Source organism: Anoplopoma fimbria, chromosome 1, assembly GCF_027596085.1.
Source record: "Anoplopoma fimbria isolate UVic2021 breed Golden Eagle Sablefish chromosome 1, Afim_UVic_2022, whole genome shotgun sequence".
Lineage (NCBI taxonomy): Eukaryota > Metazoa > Chordata > Actinopteri > Perciformes > Anoplopomatidae > Anoplopoma > Anoplopoma fimbria.
In genome coordinates, this window is record NC_072449.1 from 22014623 (window position 1) to 22039164 (window position 24542).

The 24542-nt window shown below is 39.1% G+C and overlaps 4 protein-coding genes across 5 annotated transcripts in view; 2 read left to right on the forward strand and 2 right to left on the reverse strand.

Annotated features, from left to right (window-relative positions):
* esamb (endothelial cell adhesion molecule b) overlaps positions 1–3989 on the forward strand; it is a 36922-nt gene extending 32933 nt beyond the window's left edge. The window contains exons 5-7 of the mRNA XM_054602739.1: positions 1523–1645; positions 1740–1869; positions 2842–3989. Coding sequence (XP_054458714.1) covers positions 1523–1645; positions 1740–1869; positions 2842–3313 — 725 coding nt within the window. The 3' untranslated portion in view covers positions 3314–3989. The remainder of the gene's footprint in view (positions 1–1522; positions 1646–1739; positions 1870–2841) is intronic.
* A 961-nt stretch (positions 3990–4950) lies between these two features.
* On the reverse strand, positions 4951–9422 carry acad8 (acyl-CoA dehydrogenase family, member 8). 2 transcript variants are annotated; one of them, XM_054600874.1, is made up of 11 exons: positions 9292–9422; positions 8863–8963; positions 8451–8620; positions 7940–8049; positions 7677–7753; positions 7447–7584; positions 7191–7326; positions 6610–6707; positions 6349–6501; positions 6159–6261; positions 4951–6011 (listed from the first exon to the last, which is right to left on the reverse strand). In XM_054600874.1, the coding sequence occupies exons 1-11, from the start codon at positions 9407–9409 to the stop codon at positions 5956–5958; spliced, it is 1260 nt and encodes a 419-aa protein (XP_054456849.1). In that variant the 5' UTR covers positions 9410–9422; the 3' UTR covers positions 4951–5955. The 2 variants fall into 2 exon arrangements, with proteins under 2 accessions (XP_054456849.1, XP_054456850.1); XM_054600875.1 differs by lacking the exon at positions 9292–9422 and having other exon boundaries at positions 4953–6011; positions 8451–8646; positions 8863–8944.
* A 915-nt stretch (positions 9423–10337) lies between these two features.
* thyn1 (thymocyte nuclear protein 1) lies at positions 10338–14144 on the forward strand. Its single transcript, XM_054602457.1, has 9 exons — positions 10338–10375; positions 10425–10478; positions 12377–12435; positions 12517–12674; positions 12774–12842; positions 13013–13105; positions 13559–13654; positions 13741–13891; positions 13985–14144. The coding sequence occupies exons 3-9, from the start codon at positions 12387–12389 to the stop codon at positions 14029–14031; spliced, it is 663 nt and encodes a 220-aa protein (XP_054458432.1). The 5' UTR covers positions 10338–10375; positions 10425–10478; positions 12377–12386; the 3' UTR covers positions 14032–14144.
* A 2759-nt stretch (positions 14145–16903) lies between these two features.
* On the reverse strand, positions 16904–22768 carry vps26b (VPS26, retromer complex component B). Its single transcript, XM_054597620.1, has 6 exons — positions 22076–22768; positions 20770–20926; positions 20411–20575; positions 19263–19438; positions 19009–19151; positions 16904–18018 (listed from the first exon to the last, which is right to left on the reverse strand). Exons 1-6 carry the CDS (start codon positions 22296–22298, stop codon positions 17881–17883), a joined length of 1002 nt encoding a protein of 333 aa, XP_054453595.1. The 5' UTR covers positions 22299–22768; the 3' UTR covers positions 16904–17880.
* Positions 22769–24542: the final 1774 nt, after the last annotated feature.

The following is a 24542-nucleotide window of genomic DNA, read 5'->3' on the forward strand; positions in this document are numbered from 1 at the left end:
TGATTGCTCATCAGCAGCAAATTATAACAGATCATTTCTGACTTTTTGATTGTTTTAGTTTAGTAAAATCTAAAGTTAAAGAAAGATTTATGGTACTTCTAGTGATGGCAGTGCTTTGTGTGTGTGTGTGTGTGTGCACCTGCCTACATTAACCTCGCTCCTGGTGGTGCGTGGCAGATGGTGCAGACAACACACGAAGCTCAATCCACCCAACATCCAAACTTTGGGAGGAACAAAAGAGACAATGACGTGAACCTTGACTTTTCGTCTTGGATGATTCACTCAGACTATGCCAGACGTGCATGAAACACCTATAAGACACCAACCCATCCAAACAACACATAATAAGGGTGATCCCACCAAAAAAAATTCCCTACGAAAGCAAAAACACATTTGATGAAGTCATGCTTGGATGTGCCGTCTAAAATTGGATTTCAGAGGATTTGTTGTGATAAGTCCCTCATGAAGCTTGTTTATTTTCCTTCTGCCTATGTTTGCATCAACACAACATTTTAAAGCCATGTGCTAAGAAGAACAGACTGTGTTGAATGGAAATACTCAGTTGAGACAGATGCACACACACTTACTGCAGTGACATAACCTTGGAGTGAGAAGATATTAAAACAAAAACTGCTGACAAACATCATTATGTAGCAGAATCCTCTGCAGAGCTGTCTGCTGCGGGATTGCACCAATCCCAAACTTTATACTGTAGATACTGGATATGGGCCAATACGTGGATTCAGTTCGGGATTATGAGCGGTAACTAATGCTTCAACGTCGCCATATGTTGCAAACATTGATGGTATAATGATACAGATAACTCTGTTATACACAAAGTCATTATATCTGTAAATGAATAGGAAAATATAATCATTTTTTCAATAAGTGAATTAGGAATGATTGTATTTATTTAATGCATTATATCACAGCCTGGCTCTTGTCCGGGACAAAAACGGGAGACAAACAAGTATACAAGCGAATATTGTCATTTATTAACCACAAAATGATGAAAAGAAGTCGAACCAATAGATGGGAGGGATTCAGGAAATCAAAAAGAGAAGAGAAAGGAACCAAAACGCCCATTACTCTCCAACAGATCTGGAGTCAGAGGGCAAACCAAACGCACCAAGCAGAGGGTTCATCACAATTATAAAGCTTTATAAAGTTTATTTAACAAACACACTAACATGCAGATATTAAAAAATATACATCTTAATCCCCAAAAAACAAAAAGAACTACCTGAACTCTCAGAAAGAAAAGTAAACTTTTAATTTAATTTCTGTCAATTTATTTATGTTAAATAATGGTACTGTTACCTTTTTATATACAAGATCTAAGGACATAATCTTCACAATACACTCTTGTAGTAGAGTTGTTTGTCACTTTTGCAAAAATAGTTCCCCAGTGTGTAATATTGTGGTGTAATCGACTTGTACTTTCTAGAATACCGAGCCCTCTTGCACAGATCACATTAATATATGATTGAGACTTGTGTGTAACTGTGCGGTTGTTTCCCAGATGAGCGACACGGCACCCTCAGGCTGAGCAACCTCACTAAAAGCATGTCGGGGAAGTACATATGCCGAGCCAGCAACACCGCCGGCTCCGACAGCTGCTCCATTAACCTGGAGGTTATCACCTGTAAGCACACAGTATTCATACTCCACTACACGTATTCATCACACAGCTGTGACTCCCACAAGGTGTTAACACTGATCTGTGATGCGTTTCCCAGCTTCCAAAGCAGGCATGATTGCAGCAGCTACACTGGGGTCGATAGTGGGACTGGTCGCCATGGTGCTCTTCCTCATCTTCATACTGAGAAGGAGAAGGGACTCCGAGGAGGAGATGGCCAACGAGATCAAGTGAGAGTTTCACTGAACATTGTCGTTTGTGTGTGTGTGTGTGTGTGTGTGCTTGATCAGGCTTTGAGGTACAGCTGAAAAAAGAAACCTAGTACAATTACTCAAGTACTGTATTTAAGTTTTGAGGTACTTGCACTTCACTTGAGTACGGCATTTGTATGTTTCTTTATACTTGCAGGCAAAAACAAAAGGGAGGAAAGTGGCTGTACTCTTTATTTCTTTAGGGCACCACCAGCCAGAAGCATCGATTTAATTTAATTCACTAATAAGTAGGGCGAATACGCACATTTTCTCCTTGCATTGTTCCCTTGTCTTTTTAAATCATAAGCAGCGGTCTATGCCTCTGCATTTAATAATTATGATATTGAGTTCATAAAAAATGCAAGGCAATACTTATTTCTGAATGCAATGGAACTTGATTATTCTGTTCCTCTACATTTCAGAAGGAAATACTGTAATTTTCATGTCACTATACTTATCTGACAGCTCTAGATTTTCTAATGGAATGTAATGTGCTGTTATGGATTAAATGAACCAGCAATTCACAAAGCCTGTAAAAGCAGCTACACCATGACCAGTTCAAACATCATGAACAGGGCTTATATTAATATATTTTACTATGAAGTACTAATACTTTGAGTATGAGTAATTTCACTTTTGATAATTCCTTGTGCCGATACGTTTGTATTTACATACATAACTTTTAATTGTATATTTACCGTGCCATCACGACTTTTACTTGTTTAAAGTATCTGAATATTTAGCCCTCTCATTGTATATTTTGTAATACATACTTTATAAAGTCATTTTTTAACATCTGCAATGTACAAGTACTTTTATGTCAGAACTCAGTGTGAGTGTAAAACACTGAAGCTGAATGTGTGTTGCCCTATTTCCTCTTTTTGTCATTTTGGATTTTTACTCATTTCCATTAATGGTGAGATTCTGCTTCCTCTGCTCTTTGTACCACAGGGAGGACGCTCAGGCCCCGAAGCGAGTGTCGTGGGCAAAGAGCAACACCGGCTCGGACATCATATCCAAGAATGGCACGCTGTCCTCCATAGCCACCAGTCCGCAACCCCGAGACCCCCACCAGCCCAACTTCCACTACCCATACTCCCCCATATCTGCTTCAGACACCGGCTCAGTGATAAACGCCTACCAGCTGCGACCCGGAGAAGCCAACACGCTACAGGGACTACCCGGTTACAACACGGGAGGCACCCCGTCACGCAAACAAAAGCGACCCCCCAGCTCCAACGGGGCCCCTCCGCAGCTTCTGAGGAGCCCTGTGGTCGCCATGCCCAACAGGACTGAGGGGGCTCAGCCTCAGGTGCCACCTCCACTCACTGTGTCCCCACAGATCAGCTCCTCCACCCTGACACGCATGGGGGCCGTAGCTGTGATGGTGCCCGCTCAGAGCCAAGCAGGCTCGCTGGTGTAGACCAGGAGGAGGACAGTGGTTTAACATGGAGGGAAAGTATGCCTTGATATGGAAAGCACTTTCTCCACGAACACCTGAAACGTTGTGAGAGAAGACGACGTCTGGCAGGTCCCTTCGGTTTGCTCATTTCAGTTTCTTTTTGTAAGAAATATATTTTTATCTCTTTGAAGAGATTTTCAAAATGATATCCAATAGCGTTATAATTTTTAGGCAATATAAATACAACTATGATCGCGAGGGAGTAGTTAGAACTTAATACAGTGTGTCTGGATACTGTAAAGCTATAACAAGCAGTTTGCAGTTCTTGCAAAATATAATGCTTTGGACATTTGTATAACAAATAAACTAAACATATACACTTTTATATTTCCATTTGTATGGCTGTGTAAGGATCACTTTTCAGTCACTTCTCTCAGGCTAACTGCACTAGTTCAAAATCACAGTTCAGGTATTTCGACTTTTATTTTGTCGCTTTCTTTGAGCCCCTTCTGTTCACGTAAGTGTTTTATTTAACCTACTGTAACAATGTCAGTACGGTTCCATGACATCTGTGTCTGCTGAGAGAACATTGCCTGTTATGGTAGCTGGAATGTAACCGAAATAGTGTTGAAGTTAATGGTTTATTACTATTGCGTTCAAAGGTGCTTTGTATAACATGATATAATTACTGTTAACATACAAGACCATTATTCGATGGGATAATATCAGACCATCCTTCCTGCTGATGGTCTTCTTTGTTTTCTTGTAAGTATACTAAACTCTGGAAATAATGTGAGTTATTGATGCTGAAAGGCTACATGTAGCACTTTTAATGCAGTTCTGATTGTTGATCATTTTTTAATAAAGTGTTCTGGAGTGTTTGAGTTTAGCAAGACTGACTTATCACTTCACTTATTACTCATGCAAACAATTTTTATAAAATATACAGAATTCACAGTTGAGTGGGATTAACAGTACCAATAAAAAAAAAGCTAATTCATTTGATGAAAGATGAGATTATTTAATTTGGAGTGTTACATTTCAAATACATAACCCACAATACACAACTCATATATTTCTATCTGTGGCAAAACACACACCATGTAGGGTAACAATACAGTAACCATGAATATAAATAAGGCCACTTTAGGCACAGAGATGCTGAGACTGCATGTCATATACAGTGGCGCAAAAAAGTATTTAGTCAGCCACCAATTGTGCAAGTTCTCCCACTTAAAAAGATGAGAGGCCTGTAATTTTCAGACAAACTGATACGAATACAGTAAGTGCAACAACTAATACGAATGCAATAAGTGCTACGAGGAAGGCTCAGGGTAGTACTTCTTGAAGAGGTGAGTTTTCAGCCTGCGCCTAAAGATGGGCAGCGACTCTGCTGTCCTGACGTCAGTGGGGAGTTCATTCCACCACTGAGGGGCCAGGACAGAAAAAGCTGTGACCGGGTGGATCGGCCGCAGGGACCTCTGAGCGACGGGGCAACCAGTCGCCCCGAGGCAGCAGAGCGAAGTGGTCGGGCGGGGGTGTAGGGCTTGACCAAGGCCTGGAGATAGGAAGGAGCTGTTCCTTTCACTGCCCTGTAGGCTAGCACCAGAGTCTTAAACTGGATGCGAGCTCTTACAGGGAGCCAGTGTAGAGAACGGAGAAGGGAAGTTGTGTGAGAGAACTTGGGGCGATTGAACACCAGACGTGCTGCAGCTTTCTGGACAAGCTCCAGGGGTCTGATGGCCGACGCCGGGGCTCCAGCAAGTAGTGAGTTGCAGTAGTCCAGGCGGGAGATGACCCGAGCCTGGATGAGCACCTGCGCCGTCTCGTCAGTGAGGAAGGGGCGAATCCTCCTGATGTTGTAGAGGAGGAATCTGCAGGAGCGTGTGACCGATGCAATGTTTGCTGAGAACGACAGTTGGTCGTCCAGGGTCACACCCAGATTCCTCACAGTCCGAGTTGGCGTCACCACGGCATCATCAATGGTGATGGACAGGTCTCGGTGCGGGCAGCCCTTCCCCGGGAGGAACAGTAGCTCGGTTTTGTCCAGGTTCAGCTTCAGGTGGTGTGTCGCCATCCACCTCGAGATGTCAGCCAAGCACGCAGCAATGCGTGCCTCCACTTGGGTGTCACCGGGAGGAAATGACAAGACCAGCTGGGTGTCATCGGCATAACAATGGTAGGAGAAGTCATGGGAGCGAATAACAGAACCCAGAGATGTTGTGTAGAGCAAGAAGAGAAGGGGGCCCAGAACTGAACCTTGTGGAACCCCCGTAGTCAGCGTGCGTGGTTCTGACACGCACGCACTAGATATGTAATATACAGGAGAGCAACCATTCCTTTTATTAACACTGACATTGTTAAATTATTTTAAGCTTTAATGGTTTGTATCCACACAGGCATCTTCAGATAAAAAAATCTAAACAAAACTTTTCTAAACTATTGTTAGATAATCACAACTGCTGGTGGTGATTTTGTGGATTTCCAGCTGTCAGTTTAGCTAAAACTGTAACAATTATTCACCCTAAAAAACTACGTTTACTTACTGCTTTACCCCAAATTCTACATTGCGGAGGGCATTTCAGGGAACCAGTCACACAGTAACCAACCAAAGAGGAAGACCATTACAATATGGTCACTAGAAGAACCAGAGGAGAGACTCATCATGACTCCGTCAGCAGACTTCGTGAAATGATCATCCTCATCACCTCATTCGTGCCTTTAGGGGAAACAAAATGAGAATAAAAATAGTCACACAAACTATAATTGTGACAAAACCAAGCATGACAGCTGCGTAAATGATAAGGGAATCATATTAAATCTGGTACACAAGACAGAGTGAGAGGACACCGTTATAAAGCCTCACCCTCTAGGATCTGATGCACTCTGATGTCTCGGACAAACTGCTGCACTGCGTAGTCTTTGAGGTAACCGTAACCACCGTGCATCTGAAGAGCCTGGTTGCAGATCTGTTGAGTAAGAAAAGGCAGTAATAAAGAAAAAGGGAAATAAAGACAAAAAAATAAATAAAACTACCATCGCTCAGTATTACTCACGTCAAAGCACTCATCTGTGGCAAAGAGTTTGGCCATGGAGCAGAGAGAAACGGCGTCAGGCCGGTTCTCCTGCAGCGCTGTGGCAGCTTCCCGCACAAGAAGGCGAGATGCAACCAACTTGGTGGCCATTTCTGCCAGTTTGAACTGAAGAAACTACACGCAGAGACCCAGACAGGGAGAGACGGAAGGATGAATTCAAGATAACTGGTGGCAACGGTGTCAAAATACTTTGAATCTAGGATCCTTGTAGGAGCGTCTCACCTGGTTGTTGGAGAGTGTCTCTCCAAACTGCTTGCGCACTAACAGATGATCCCTCGCTAGCTGTACAGAGGCATGGGCCGCCCCAAGAGAACAGGATGCTGTAGGAACAGAGTTTGTATAAGAACTTCTGATTGAGAAGCGGCTGATGATGGGCCCTCATGCAAAGCACGTAACTTTTTGCAACAACAGGTAACGTTATAACAGGTCAATCTTCATATAGTCATCACACTGACTAATGTTAGTGACACAGAAATGTATCTTAACTTTGTTTAGGTTAGCGAACATGAGCTGCCATAAGCCACTGCTCAGAGTAGACCAGTAAGGGTGATTGTATTGAATTAAGCAAAGATGCGTTTCACTACTTTTGAATGACATTTTTAATTTATAAAAAAAACGAAGAACTTGTAAATTTCTTACATGGTCTGACTTTAATGTCAGCTTCCTACAAACATTTCTCACATTCAAGCGCCTCAAGACTCCCACTTATAAAACAATATGCGCATACATTTTGCACAAATATGTTGCTCTTCCCCACCTGCTTACAGGGGTAACTACTGTAGTGAAAGTGGTTTCTTCCTCACCAATATTAATTCTGCCTCCGTTCAGGCCTTTCATGGCCATGCTGAATCCTTGCCCTTCTTCACCGAGCCGGTTGGTCACTGGAACGGCACAATCCTCAAATATCACCGCCCTGGTCGGCTGAGAGTTCCAACCCACCTGGAGAGCGGATTGAAAAATCAGCCGAGTGACCGTGACTTACTGCTGCCATCTACTGGTTATCTTTAAAAACACTAGCTGGAGAGCAAAACAATTTAATTCAACAATAATGAACTCTACCTTCTTTTCTTTTTTGCCAAAACTGAGGCCGGGGGTTCCTTTCTCTATCACCAAACAGGAGATGCCTTTTGCTCCTTTAGCTCCTGTTCTGCACATCACAACATAGATGTCTGTGTCTCCCCCTCCACTGATGAAGGCCTGAGGGGTCACAAAGACACAAGACATGGTTCTGGCCCACTGTTTAAAGAAAGTATTTACAGTAACATAGGCCTTAACCGGTTTGAAATTACCTTAGAACCATTCAAGATGTAATGGTCACCTTTCAGCTGTGCAGTGGTCAGAAGTGAAGCAGCATCACTGCCGCTGCCTAGAATCAGAGATCACAGGTTGAATAGGTCACAGTGCACACACGCAAAGAGAAACATACATGTGAGATGAATAACTAAGATAGCAAACTATGAATATACTACAGAGAAAAACAATATTTAATATGCAATGCATTTCAGAGTTTTTTTTCCTTTCCTTATTCAATCTTTTCCATTTACAGACTGACCTGGTTCAGTGAGACAATAGGAAGCAAACTTTTCCATCGTGCAGAGGTCTGGACAGAACTTCTCCCTCTGCTCAGTATTTCCAAAGGTGTCTATCATCCAGGCACACATGCTGCAAAGAAAGGAGCACACTGCGAATTTGCAGGCAACTACATAGAAAATATATATATCACAGCTATCATTATAGTGTAAATGGGCCACAATAGAGTTCAATAACCTATTTATTTTCACAAGAACAAAAAAAACTAAAAGAACCAAATACATCTGCAGAAAAAAAAGGTCTAACCGATCTTTGGTTTGAGATTGTTTGACGACAATCATCATCCGTACTAGATGTTTTCTATTATCAAAACTGGCAACTGATGTGGCAAATTAGGGCCATACACATCTAGCCTCAAGTCAAAATCAAAATTCATCCTCTTGATTTACAAGCAACCAAATAATTAATCTTTCCATCATATTTTAATTGCAGGTACCGGTACATGCCATTAATGCGATATGAGGGGTCTGTACTTGTGGATACTGATGTAAGCGGTGGTGCTGACACATCCTGTGGACAAGGCCTCAAAGATGACGGATGTGTCCAGCCGAGAAAGACCTGTTCCTCCAACATCCGGCTGAACGTAGATCCCGCCAAACCCCAACTGGGCTGCCTTCCGCATGGTCTCTACTGGAAATATTTCCTGGGGAGAAAAAAAAATGAACATACCTACAGTTGATGATGTTAAGCTAAAATTAGGTGAATTGGATGTATAAAGATCTAATATACCAAATCAGGATCATCCCCAAATGTTTTTATGACTGTTAGAGAGAAAGGTTGCTAAGACACACAGGTACTTCACAGTGATGTTGCAGAAGTGCCTCCTATCGAGCCAATCCCTTAAAAATGACAGTAACGATAGGTTAATATTGAGCTCAAACATACCTTTTGGTCCCACTCTGCCATATGTGGAGCCATTTCATTGGCTGCAAAGCTAAAAGCCACTTCCTGAAACTCCTTCTGTTCATCTGTGAGTCCATGAGCAGCTGTCAACGAAAAAAAAAAGAAATTCAGAGAACAATATGTTCCATGTGGATGATATAATAAGCATGCATGCCAACATTTTGATTGCTTTGGGTGAACAAGACACTTGAACAAATGCTGTGATGGTGCTCTTACTTTAAGGTTACTTCAGGTTTGTTAAAAAAATAATAAAAAAAATAATAAGAATAAGAATAAGAATAATAAAAAGAAATAAAACCCTCTGGTTGCTCTGATTTCCACGCCAAACTTTGTGACATGAAAGTCAGTTATCTAACAGGTTCAGATGCTTCCTTTGATAACATAAAGATGCTAATGCTAACTGTTACTTACGGTCGATACAAGAAGCTATCCCTCGTCTCTGTGGGCTTCTGCTGAGCATCAAACGGTGGTTCCTGCAGATGCTGGAGCCCAGTCTGGATATTCTTCGCAGAGGTCCGAGAGTCGCCATGTTTACCTCCACAGTGGCGTGTTGGTGAGGACTGTGTTTATAGGTTATATGAGCATTTGCAAATAACGTCGTGGTGCATAGGAGCCCCCAGTGGTGTGGAGGTACGATAGATAAAGATAGATGGATGGATGGATGGATAGATATAGATGGATATTAGATAGATAGATAGATAGATAGATAGATAGATAGATAGATAGATAGATAGATAGATAGATAGATAGATAGATAGATAGATAGATAGATAGATAGATAGATAGATCCTTCCTTCCTGCTGCTGTCAGGTTACACAACCAGCTCTGCTCCCAGCAGACCACATGACACATGACAATAAAAACACTGTGCAATAATAGTTAAAATAGTTTTTTTTTTCTGTCTGTAAATATTATATTTCAGTTATTGTGTTTTTCTACTGTTTTTATTGCTTATTTATAATACTTGTTTTTTATTTTTATTTTTTATTTTTTATTTTTATCTTGTCTTTCTTTACTATGTCTCTTGTGTGCACTTCAACTCTACGCTGCTGTAAGCCTGCAAATTTCCCCGCTGCGGGACTAATAAAGGATTATCTTATCTTATCTTATCTTATCTTATCTTAGATAGATAGATAGATAGATAGATAGATAGATAGATAGATAGATAGATAGATAGATAGTTTTTTTTCCATTCAACCTAAGGTCAACTGACATAGTTCAGTCTAGATAAAAAGAGATCTTGTTTGGGGAAGTGGGCATGTTGGGAGTGAAGACTGACTCCTTAAAGGAGAGTGAACACAGAAGCCAAGGTGCAGTAAGAACATCCTGGACTTGTCTGTGTCCAAGGACAGAGTCCACCAGGAGCTGAGTGAGATGCAGTGATGATCCAGACCAGAGTGAGGCAGCAAAACGAAAAGCGAGCCTTCCTCTGCCATAAAGCGAAGAAAGCTCAGGGCAGGCGACACGCATCAGCCGGCTGATGTCCACCTGATCTCCGCCGCCTCCCCGAGCGTCTCTCCTGGACGTTACCGGATGACATCATCCCAAACCTGTTGGGGTTCACTGTCGCTTTTTAACAACGCAGACGGGAGGAGAAGGTAAGCAAATCAAATGCACCAGGAACTTTGTTGACGTCCCACGCTGAAACAGCTTTTTCCCGCGGGTTTTTGGCGGCTGAACACTTAACCCAGGGGTGGGCAATTATTTTTCCCAGGGGGCCAAATGAGCAACTGAAAATATTTTGGAGGGCCGGGCCAAAATGCCGAACTCAATTATGCATAATATACATTTTATTTCTATATAAAAAGCAGTAAATGGCATTGTTTTGACCGCTGGTAAGAGTGTATGTTATTATTTGGCAATTAAAAGGTGAGGTTAGCTTTCAAAAATATCATTTATTCAAATAGAATTTCCAAAATGATAAACAAAATGTGAAACATTTGACTCATTTTCAGTCACATTAATAACAAAGGGCATTTTGAGTTTCATATACTATTGAAACAAGGATTTTCTTAGCTTTCTAAAGACATCACATCATCTTTGTAGCCAAAATAAACAAGACATGTCACTGAACTGTGTAACTGTGTAAAGAAAAGTGTCCCAGTTTTGTAGCCTTTTTGACTTTACATGCCTATATTAAACATTTAATGTCTTCAGAACTGTGCAAAAAAAAGAAAAGAAAATTGTCCTCTTTAAACAGGCGACATGCTCCCCACAAACCAAACACACAGGTTCACCCTTGACTTCAGTAAAGAAAACATTAGTAGTCCATATTTGTTTGAAAGTTCTGCTTTCGGCACCACTTTCCTCTTTTTGGCATGAGCCGACATGTTCGCATTTTTCAGGGGTGACAAGGAAGGTAGACAGGCTGTCAATCACACGCATTTCACGTGCACAGTTGACGTGCACGATTGCGTGCACTGTGAGAATAAATGGGCTTCAAAATAAAAGCAATGCGGTTTCAGTCCACCCATAAGATAATTAGAAAATATGTTTTATTTTCTAATTATCATGTAATCTTTCGCGTACAATGCCCAGGTCTGACTTAACCTGTGGAGCGCTGATGCAGGTACCTTTCTCTCTGCGTTGTGGATGACGTCTACTCACCAGAGCTGCTGGGCTTTGCCATCCATACGTAGTGATGCTTAGAGTAAAAGACTTTTCATCACAATTGAATGAAAAGTAGCAACATGTGGCTTGTTTCATTTTCTCGTTTTAGTATTGTTGTTTAATCACAGAGCTTTGGAAAAGTAACACATGACTCATGTGTCAAACAATGCTCTTATTCTTCTGCACGTATTATTAAACTTCGTATGTCATTCCTCTGATTTAAGAATGTCTACTGGAAAAATGTATAAAATGCCATCTTCCTGCCTCAATGTCAATATTTTCCTTATTTTTTTTTCTATGCTTTTATACTGAAAATATTTGGCTTTGTATTTGGGGAATGTTGGTCATAAAAAAAACCACGATATCTGAAAACATGAATTTGGACATTTACATTATTAATATCTTATCTTATCTTTTTTTTTTTTTTTAAAAAATATTATCTTAAAAATATATTTTTATATCTTATCTTAAAAATAATCAGAAATGTATTAAGGCAGCAAGTAAAAATCATTGTAAGTAGCAGCACTAGTGACTTGATGAAAAACATATTTTTGTAATTAATGGTTTATTTGTTTGCTATATGGATCACACTCTTCATCACAGTGTGTATGAATCTATATCGTCATATGGTATTTTTTTTTTTTTTAATTGACAAACTGTTAATGGATAAAATGACCGGACAGGAAAATCTTTAGGTTTTTTTCCAAGCCAGCCTAAAACAAATACCTGATGAATCAAAGTTCTGTAATACATTGATGCAAAAATATATCTAAAACATATAGAGATGTTAAGGATAGCTACCTCGGTATGAATAATATGACTGGTAGATACTTTTATATCATTAACCCTGTTATGGATTGGATGCTTTAAACATGTCTGTTCATAGATTGTGAGATATGCCACCAAAGACGAGGGCCGGAGTGAGTAAAAGAGCTGCGAATACAGGTGAGCAAATTAAGCTGCAGAGTAAAAACTTCTGGTCTGGTTTGTTTACTTTCTGAGGGACAATTATTGCTGTGACAACAGGCAAAGAGGATGATGGTGAAACAGTCGGCGGGAAGAGAAAAGCTGCAGCTCCTGTTGAGTCTGGAAAAAAACAGGTGAACTCAGAAGCTCCACGGTACTCTCACTGGCTGATGAAGTCTGAGCCAGAGAGCCGCTTTGAGAGTGGCATCGACGGCAAGGTACAGAGCCTCATACGCATTGTCTACATGTTTTTTTTTTTTTTTTGTCAAAATGTGAGTGGCGTGCACTCGTCTGATGCACCTGGTCTCATTCTGCAGTTTGGGATTGAGGATCTGAAGGCTTTGCCTGATCAGACTGATTGCTGGGATGGCGTCCGTAATTATCAGGTAAAGCCACAAAACTCACTCCTGTAATGAAGAGATGTTTCCGTGATATAATACATTACTCTGGAAAAAAAGCTTTTTGACATTTTATTTTTTATTCTCAACAGCCTTGTGCAAATTCTTTTTTTTTTCCTTTTCTTGTTTTGTTCCCCTGAATTATCCATCACCTGCAGGCACGCAATTTTATGAGGCAGATGAAAGACGGGCAGTTGGCTTTCTTTTACCACAGCAACTGCAAGGAACCGGGGATAGCGGGTATCATGAAAGTAAGTCACTCTGCTGATATTATACAATTCTGATGATTTAGTACTACCCTGAGCCTTCCTCGTAGCACTTATTGTATTCGTATTAGTTGTTGCACTTACTGTATTCGTATCAGTTCGCTGCACTTATTGAATTCGTATTTGTTTACTGCACTTATCCTATTCGTAGTAGTTTGTAGCACTTATTGTATTCGTATTAGTCTGTTGCAATTATTGTTTTCGTAGTAACTTGCCTCTGCACTATACTTTTGCTCTGGCTTATGCTTTAAGATGCTTGTTTAAGAAAGGAGATGCACTTATGACTTCTGGTGACTAGTAGTTCTCTTGAATACCTATGTTGAATACACTTCCTGTAAGTCGTTTTGGATAAAAGCGTCTGCTAAATGACTGTAATGTAATGTAATGTAAACAAAGCCACAGAGAGGCATCATTTTATGCTGTATTTCTTTTTTCTAGATTGTGAAAGAAGCTTATGTGGACCACACTCAGTTTGACAAGAAAGATATCCATTTCGATGCAAACAGTAAACCAGACAACCCCAAATGGAGCATGGTAAACTCACCCAGGATTTAAAAGTGGACTAACGGATAATTATCAAGCATGGGGGGGGGCGTTGATGTTGTATTCTTCTCTCTCAGGTAGATGTCCAGTATCAAAGAATGCTGAAGCGTTTTTTTCCTCTGTCTGAGCTGAAAAAGTACCACCTGCAGCATCGCGCCAAAGGAGGCCCTCTGAAGGACATGGCGCTCTTTACGAGTGCCCGGCTCTCAGTGCAACCCCTGACCCCTGGTAAGTGAAGACATTCTCACTTTGTGGCTTCTTTCAGTGAATAGTGGTGGATTGGTTCTGAACCCTCACTCTGTTTTTTTTTTCTCTCTGCAGAGGAGTTTGACTTTATCCTGAGTTTGGAAGATAAAGAGCCTTTGTGAGGATTTGGACCAGATGTTTTTTTGTGACACAGTGAAATCATGAAGCAGCGACCTTGTTCACACAACTGTATGGTTCATTTTGAAAAAATATTAAATGTGCTTTTTTCAAATAATGGCTCAGATCCAGTTTTTGCCTACACTTCTGAACGATACAGAGCAAGCTTGTTGGACACCTCAGGCCACTGCGTTCAAAATCTTTGAATTGCGGTGTATGGCAATGGCGGCATGTACATGCTGCGGCAGGTAGCTCCAGTGAACTTTGCTATTTTTTTTGTCTTTATTTATGTATTTTTTCGTGTTTATCGTGAATGGCATATGACAGAATACACTCATCAACGTCTGAAAAGGAAGTGTGGGGATTTGGTTAAGTGCAGCAGACTTTAAGACGATCCCCGCCCACAGCCGACCAACCAGACAAACCTGCTGGACCAAACCGGGAAGAAGGAAGAGTGACTCATAGCTCACTCTGGTGCAATTCACTTTATTTCTTAAAACTTTTTTATCTGACCCAATGAGTTCGTAGGGATAGTACACAGGTGGTTATATCATAGGCTAGAACTTAAGCATACTAGCAGCTATTAGCATTAGCATACCCGCACATGTAATTATTATCTCTCCAGCCTGCTTGACACTGGCTCTCTCCTAAACTACGTTGCTATAAACAGTCCCTCAATTCAGTCATACTTCAAACGCAGGTTACCAAACAAATATCCAAAACATATAACTGACTTTAGCCTACACAGAACCGGACTGTCTTTTAGCCCCCAGTTAGCAGAATTATTTCAGTCAGCTTTGCCATTTTACAACAGAAGCTCTGCAAAACTAATTCCTAGCTTCAATCAAATTCAATGTCCCTGCTTGTTACAGTTACAAAAATTTTACTCAAGTGTACTCGTATTGTCTATAACCAGGGTTTTGTACGTGTACATTTGTAGTTTACATGCTGAAATATGACAATACAGTCAGCGTTATCAACTGGTGCTAAATATAACCCATAGAGCGCCCTCTGCTGGCAATGCTGGGCTTAGCAGGAATACAGTAACCACACATCCCAGTGAAAGACCGTAAATGTAATGATAAAGGTAAGTGACAAATAAACAGTATCATGTTTCTATCACCTTTAGCTTTCACTGAATTAAAAAAGTATGGGGGGAGTGGGATAATAATTCCTTGTCTTCTCAAACACTCCACTACCAGGCCTGCTGCTGGCTGTCTGATGCCCGGTCGAAGAGAAATACGGTGGATGAAAGCAGCGGGAGGTCGGTGACTGTTGAGCCAACATCTTCACAGGGACCTGGCTCCATTGTTTATCCCGGATCAAGCTGCACTTGACAGGCGGACAGCAGGACAGAGTGCAGGACTCCGGTGGGACGAGAGCAGCAGTACATTAACTTTATGAGCATGTTGTGTTGTTTAAGGTTGCCCTTTGCCCTCAGAACATTTTAGGGCCTTTTTAATTGCAATTTTTCAACTTGTTATTTGTGTGTAGCAGCATAATAAACTATATTCTCCCAGTACATCACATTCTGCACTACATTAATATCCATAATAATGCCCAGTGATGATCTAGTGAGTGGGAAGATAGTAGATGTTTCATTCAGAACTCAAGGCAGCGTGTGGGAGAATTGTCTTTATATGGAACCCCACAGATCACCTTGTCGTATAAAATGGCCTCATATTATTTTTCCATTATGGATAGCAATGGTTCCCAACCTTTTGTTTTTATACAATTTTGTTATGGACTGGCTGACCAGATTTATCTGCCGTGTATTCATTGTGGTTATATATTAATTAAAGAAATACAGAAAATCCGTTCAGAAACATCGATTACCCTCACACAGATTTCATGTGAAAGTTGCTGATGACGGACAAACTTGCTGCCTCATTCACTGATGACTGAACTATAAAGTTATGGGGTTATTACAATTAAAAATATATATTTAAATGGCATGACAAATTCCTACTTTATGTAATTTCTGTTAGGTGCCATAAAATATTCGATCGGGTCCACTTTTAAATTCCAAAATACCATGTTGTTAACTTCAAACAATTATATTTTTGGGCACTTAAGCTTGCAAAAGTACTTTAATGACTGATTTAAAAAACAAATAGGCTGTGTGGACTGGCTGCTAATGATGAATTGAGAGCAGCTTGGTGCATTTCCCCTCTTGGCCAATCAGGGTGTGACGACAATCTTTCTTTAGAGCTTAAGATAGGTGGGGATTCACACATTCAGGCCTGCAGAACTAATTTTAGCAAATTCTACCAGACATGCTTAATGCTCCTTTGAAACTTCTTTGCTGTCTTTAGTTTTTTTTCATTGAGGGTGATTTGGGGCATTTTGGTTCTTCCTCAACTAAATGGAAAACTCATTTAAGCAGATACTGTTAGCCAGAAACTCTGGTCTTTAGGCCCTTTTGAGACTTCTTTGATGTCTTCAGCTTTTCTATTTGAGAGTGATTTGAAGCACAGTTCCTGAATCTGAATGAACGTCCACATGCTATTTTATCATTTTCATTGAAACCCATTTATAGACATTTCCTTGTCATTGTGAAGGCAGTTATGACATTTGTTTCGGCAAGAAAATATTTCACTATTGTGTTTGGGAACTGGTTCTTAGGCTTTGGAGAATCAGTGCGGCCAAATATCTGGAGACTTTTCATTGGAGACTGCCTTCATTACCTGTTCAAAGCTGTCTGAGTTAAAGCGCTCTCAGTGACAACACAACTTAGCCGTGTACTTTTAGTAGCAGTGTTATTATGATGTAGTCAGTGTTATTGGGTGTAATGTCTGATAATGTTTTTTTTTTATGTTTGTCAAAAACACTTTCACTCATTGCTGTAAAATAACCAAGTCTGAGCTCTTTTTTTCATTTGGCATCAATTTATTTGACTTTCAGGGACAAGGAATAATTAATTAGCATTTAGCAAAAGATAGTTCTACTGTAACTCTTTCTCTGGTTAAAAGACTAAAATCATGTTAAAGAGGCAGGAGGATTTCATATGCTTGATACACTTAGGCACAACTTTTAAAGTCTCTAATAAAGAGGATACAGTGGACTTCATACTATCAGACCTTAATACAAACACCCTTCCCTAACACCACTGGAATGCCGAGGCAAAGCGTATGAACATGTAAGGTCATCTTGTGGCACCGTGTACTGTATAATCAATGTACACAAGCTGGAACAGGATAAAATGTTTTAGCTGGTCTTATTTACAGATCAAAACAAAAAAAAAAGTGTGCGATAATACTTTAGCCCTTAAAAAGGGAAGTTTCTGTTTCAATTATTTTTTTTGTGCACACACAAACAAAGAGAAAATGTGTTCAGCATGATAAAGCAGTGCAAAGTTATCTCACATTTCTTGACCTTACAACAATGTTAGGAATGCATTCATTAAAAGGTGGAATGTTGGAGATACATTTCTGAAATTTCATGACTGTAGAGTTGCATTAATAAAGAGATCAGAAATGAATTTATCCTCAGAAAAGCGTTAATTTAAAGTAACCAACAGAATGCTTAAACGTTCAAGAATATCACACATGGAAGGGTTTAACACAGTGGACATTGTAAATGATTAGTTTGATTCCCACAAAGAAAAGAAAAATTGCATTAATGAGGAAGTACAAGACCAGCAGCCTGAAGCCACCTTGAATGCCTCATGCAAACTGTTGCATTGTTCACATACTGTATGTGTTACTGTATGTCGGTCTCCCTTCTTCCTCCCTTCCCCAGCAGCAGATACATAATAAAAACAGCTGCATCACCAGATGTTGTACGGGTGACGGGTACCTCCTGACGCAGACGCCGGTCGGTCTTGTGAGAGGAGACTGGCGGGCTGCAGCTCTCTACCCGCTCTCCTCCTTCGCCGCCTGCTCCAGTGCACTCTCTGAAGCAGCCGAGCCCTCGAACCTCTGAGAGGCGATGGCTGCCTGATGGGACATGCTCTTCCTCACCACGTCCCCTTTCCTCCACAGTGTGATTTCCTGCACAAGGAAGGGTTTGGAGTTTTTTTTTAAACTTAGTGTGCTTTATTTTTTTTATATGTATTGATGTTGCTATCTATTGACACCTTATCCACGAAAGCTCAAGACCATGTCAGTAATCCTGGTGTTGCTCTAGTAAGTGGTCACTTTAACGTTAGAAACGTTTGTATATCAGCAGCAAAATGCTCTCCTTTGCCGATAGCAAGAAACTCATACATGCTATGATTAACAAGAGAGGATTACTGTCAGCTATTGTTCATTTACAACAATTTATGTATATTTATGTCATAGCAGGAAAAGCAGGGCTGTTGCTAATAACATTAGGAGGGACAACAAGAGGGATTGGATCCACCGAGTATCCCAGTTAGGCAACATGAAGAAAACCAGCACCCTGGAACTGGCTCAGCTAACCAGAATACGCTCGTTATAAATGCAATCCTGTGATTTTCCTGCAATGACATGTCAAAATGTGTGCTACTAAAAATGCCTACAGGCAGCAATTGTTTTGTCCCAGTTCCACATAACATACTGCATACAGTTAGTACAACATTAATTACCATAGTATATATATATGTGTATGTTCCCAGAGTCAAAATGACATCTTCTTATTGCTGGTTTTCTCCAACCAAGAGTCCAAAAAACAAAGATACTCAATCTTTTGCTTTTTACCAACAATAAATGTATTGGCAAATGTTTTGTCGATTGTTCACTTCATGATAAACTACTATTGTCATCAAGGATCTCTCTGTTGATCAAATCCCACCTTAAATGTGTTTTTATGCTTTACGGTCCAAAACTCAAACCACATACTCAAAACTGATTACAGTTAGCATGTACTACATTAAAGACTTGGGAGACACCAAGCATTTGTCGAACAAATTTTCTGCACTTCATGTTTCTCTTTCTTATCTATTCCATCCAAACACTCAGGGAACCTTTACGCAGTATTATTATACATGGCCGACTATGGGGGTTTCTGCAGCAGCCTACCTGCTGTTTGAAGTAGCGTCTCTCCTCCTCGTCGATCAGAACCAGGTTCAGGTAGTAGCGCACAGAGAACTTCTTGTTGATGTCTCGCATCGTGGGAGTCAGATCATAACCAGCCAGAAATAACCGGATGGGAATGGACTCTCCTAAAATATGGAATACATTTTGTCAGGCTGGATAACATTAAGTAAATCTATACTGAGTTAGGCGACACTTTGTGATTAAAATGACTGAAACCATGGGTTAGTTTTGTTTACCCCTGACCGGAGCTCCGTCCATGATCTCGTACTTGGCGATCGTGTCGTTTTCGTGGTATACACTTGGGCCGGTGCCCGTCGTCTCACGTTTAATGATGTCAATCTCCATGTGTTTAATTTTAATCCTCACAAGCAGAAAATAGATTTTTCCCACAATGACATCTTTCAAATGATACCTGTCAGGACAAATGAAGACACAAGCAGAATGAGAATGAGGGGTGTAAATAAAAGGTAGCTTAGAAACTGAGCATAAAATCTTTTTCAAACTGTGTCTGGATGCTTTATTTGGCTATGGGACAGCATGAAATGATATTTGCTGGTTTTTCTTCACCTTCTATGATAGTAGCTGATAGTATTCTATTGGTTTGGACTGTTGGGCTCTGGGAACTTTGCTGACATGTAAAATATAAAGTGATAAGTTAATGAAATAATTCATCAATTATGTAGATAATTGTTAGTTGCAGCTCTTAACTCCATGGCTGAGGCTGTCGGAGTCTCTCTGCAGTATGTGCTTGACTTATTCACACTATTGTTCTACAACCTTAATATTTCCAAAAGGCATTTAGAGACGCTGCACGTATTAGGATGTCTTGGCTGGATATGGTACTTCATTTTTTGTAACTGAATTTGTAACCATTATAAAACCTTAGATTTATGGATTTCTTTTTTCAAAAGACATTTTGTAATTTCAGTTTTGAAAAGTGCAATAAAAATAATGCTTATTACTTGTTTGTTCACTTTAACTACTTGGGCAAATAAAATGATAATGTTGTCATGTGCAGTTGGTTCATCAATTGTTCAATCAATAGAAAATAACCTGACAGCAATTTTGATAGTTGATGTATTGTGAACTAATGCATCAAGTAAAAATGATTAAAAAGTTCCAGCTTCTCAAAAACAAGGTTCTGTTGCTTTTCTTTTTTTTTTTACATCATGATAAGGATGAAGTAAATATTTTTGTGTTTTGTTCAGGCAAAACAAGCAAACTGGAAACCTCACCATTAGCTCTCTGACATTGTGATGGACATATATTTTTACTTTTTTCTAGAATTATATAGATTAAAAAGTTGAATCACTGACAGAAAAAGATGTCTAGGGCTTAATCATTTATGAAAAATAATGTTTTGTTGCAGCCCTACAAGTCTTACTTGGATTTGTTGTACTCAAACTCAATGTGGAGACAATCCTCGATTCCAACTTCCATTTTAATGGAGGAGTTGAGTTCAGGGTAAGTGCTCAATGTGTGGACCACAATGTCCATCTCTTTACTGATGTCATTTAGTCGTCTGATCACCGTGGCCCGAAGAAAATATCTGCAAACAAACAGAGAATTAAAAATACAGTTCTGTTTCCACATTATAGCATCAAAGCCATAAAAACATACTGCAAGGTAAATGTTGGCAACACTGAGCGTCAACATGCTCAGTTTAAATGTTAAAGGTTAAAGAGTGACACTTTAAGTGACTAATTTCACCGCCTATAAAGCAGGGTGAATGATCAATCTTACCTTAGCTTGACGTTCTGGCCTGTGTACGACTCGTAGGGTTTTTCAACATGAGTGAACTCAAAGTCGAACGTCTGTGACTGAGTTATTTCACCCGGTCTTGCAAGATCTTTCACCAGGGAAACAAACTCATGATGGTTTCCTCTGTCGTAATACAGCTCTAGAAGAAAGAAGTTTTCAGCAAAAGCAAAATTAGAGTCATCCACTATAATAGGAACATTTCAAAATACTGATGTTACTGATCTAAGTTTGTACAAATTATAGAGATATACTTCGATTAAAACCCGGCATTTTGTTAACATTTTTTACCTTTGCCATGATTCTGGCAATTGCTAATTCCACTTATATTTGGTCTTTATTTAAATATATTCATGCTATCAACATATTAGGGTTTAAATTGGGAATATCACCTTACATTTTTGTTTCAATTTTAGTTGTTAATAGAAAAATGTATTGCATTATGCAATACATGTTCTTTTACTTTGAGATATTTTTGGGAGGGTGTTGATGTTTTTCTCTCAGTCAAGGAAGGGTCCAAGGATAATATTCATAATGTTGGGGAGTGCCTAGGCCCAGTTGGTGCTGCTCATGTATGACCATTAAATTCAAGTCTCAAGGTAGCATGCGCTTTTCCCAAAACGTTTTTTTAACAGAGTTCTCAAAGACTCTACTAACTATCCTGTTTGCAAAACAATAAAAATAATTGTTAACCTATTTCCGAGGCCGGAAATGTCATATCTCCTCGGTTAGTTTGGACTTTCTAATATGTTTCAAAATAGCTGCTTGTGTTTTACAAATATATGTCACTCTGGCTCCCTAGATTAGCAACTATGGTTGCATCTTTAGAAGCTGTTAAGTCTTTTTTTAATCGTTTAGCACATTGAATATTTTTTCATACTGATGATTGGAAGTGGAAAGATTTGGAGTCTTAAAGAGAATAGGACAATATATAAAAGTATTATTACCCGATTGAACCGGTTCAATTCATTTTGCCATTAATAACTGCAGGTGCACAAATAAGAATCTAGGGTTATGTGTTCCTATTGATCTAATAAACATAATGTTCAGCCCCCACTCCTAACAACCAATCATTGGTGTACAGTCCCTAATATAATATTGATTTTATTTATATGAACCATAATGCCAGAGGCTGGTGTGTTCTTTACATATATTTATGAACTCATTGGTGAACACATGTAACAAGTCTGCATTGGTGAACACATGTAACAAGTCTGCATTGTGTATATATATTTATATATATATATTATATTTATATATATATATATATATATGTATATTTATAACCTACCTATTTGGCCAACAAATTCAATTTTGATCCCCTGGTGTTCGAGCCTCTTCCCCGGGTTCTTCAGCGTGACGTTCACCTTCCCACTGACAGTCTCGCCATCGTAGAAAAGAAAGTATTTATCTTTCTTTCCATCTTCAGTCTTGTGTTCAGCCTTTTTCCTCGTTTCGGCATCATTCAGGACCACGTCAATCTCTGCACTTTGTCCAAAACTAAAGAAACTCATCTTGTGTGAACTCTTTTTTTTTTTTTTGTTACTGACTTGTTATCAAACTAAACCCTTTGATATTTCAAAGTAAAAAAGAAACACACAATAAGGCCTGCTGGTTGAGCTGCCTCAGTTCCCTTTAGAAACACCAAAAGCACTATTAAACGTAGAAAAAGTCAATATTCGGTATGTTACAGATAACTCCACATTAGCTACATGTCCATATCGACAAAGCAAAATAGCAATACGACGGCACAACGAAAACGCACAATAATATGTCCATCTGCAAATTAGCCTTTTCTTTCCTTCGTCGTCCGACCTTATACCTCCGGTAAATAGTCTACCGAGACACCGGACACCGACAAGCACGCTCCGTAACGCTCACAATCCTCGCTATTTGAATATATATTACATGTTTGTTTTCTGTAAGAAAAGACGGTGTATGTTGTCAAATAACCAGGATGTACGCCACCTGCGTTGGGCTAACTACTTCCGGGTGGAGTCTCTTCAAAATAAAACCCAGAAGACTTTTAAACTGAAGTTTGCAAACGACAGTCCAGGGTTACAACCCGGAAGTGAGAGCTTTTCACTGCTTTGTCTTTGATTGTAACCAAGTATGAGCAGTGGTGAAAACAGAGAACCAAATATGATGTACAGTACCAGTCAAAAGTTTGGACACACCTTCTCATTCAACTACTTTGAAGAAATAAATAAAACCATTGAATGAGAAGGTGTGTATAAACTTTTGACTGGTACTGTATATATATATATATATACAGTACCAGTCAAAAGTTTGGACACACCTTCTCATTCAACTACTTTGAAGAATCTAAAATATAAAACATATTCTGGTTTGTTGAGCATTTGTTTGTTTACCACATAATTCCATATGTGTTCCTTCATAGTTTGGATGTCTTCAATATTAATCTACAATGTAGAAAAAAATAAAAATAAAGAAAAACCATTGAATGAGAAGGTGTGTCCAAACTTTTGACTGGTACTGTATATGCTTATAATTATGACATTTGTTATCATTTAGTTATGGGGGCTTTTTGTTGTTCATTCTAGGAGGAACTGTGAAAACAACATTGATATAGTATTATGTTAATGAAAGAATGCTTGTGTAGCAACATCTATTGATAACTGAATGGGAAATAACATTTGTTTGAGTATTATTTTGAATTTTTATCATTAGCCACATTATTTTTAGAAAGCTGGTTTCTTTCAAAAAAATTACAAAGTACTTAAAAAGTAGCAAAACATATTCTGGTTTGTTGAGCATTTGTTTGTTTACCACATAATTCCATATGTGTTCCTTCATAGTTTGGATGTCTTCAATATTAATCTACAATGTAGAAAAAAACCATTGAATGAGAAGGTGTGTCCAAACTTTTGACTGGTACTGTATGTATTTAGAAAGCCACAGGGAGTACAGTAATTTGCTTAAGTGGGAGCAAGAGCAACGGAAATAAAAATACTCCATTATGGTTAATAGTCTCGCATTCAAGTTTTTTAACAGGCAAAAAAATGTTTTAAATTAAAAAGTACCAAGTATGAAACGTAAGAGTACTCTTTATACAGGAGAAAGGCACCTATTATATTATAATATTTGATTTTATTTCCAGATGTTTTTAAGCCAAAAAGGCAACTGTTCTTGAGTATAACTTTTTATGTAAGAAGTATTCAGGTTCTTTATAGTTTGTATTTAAAATTATGTATATTTCAGTAGCTAATCACAGGTTGTGTAAAATTACATCTTAATACATAGTTATAGGTAGCTGTCAAAAAATGTAGTCTAGTACTAGTTCCCTCTAAAAATGGAATGGAGGTATGAAGAAGCATAAAATAGAAAGTACCTCAACATTGCACTTAAGAACTTTTCTTTCTAAGTGTGTCATTGTTCTTCTACTTCTCTACTCCACAGTACATTTCAGAGGGATATATTGATATTGTACTGTAAACGTTACTTACATAAAAACATATGATCACCTATAATGTATACAAGTATAGTAAATACAAGTATACATAGTAGCGTTTTTTTCATATTCTGGTATTGCTACTTTTTCTTGGGACAAATATCTGAATACTTCACCACCGAGTAAGTTAAAATAAAATGCTTGAAGCTGTAACTACTGTGTAAATAAATGTGTTTAATAATTCTCATATGTAAGATCATTTAGCTGATAAACAATTTTTACAGTAGACTATCAAAAATAGCAGCTTAATGTCAAACCAGTTTAAAAAAGTTGTATATGTTGTTTC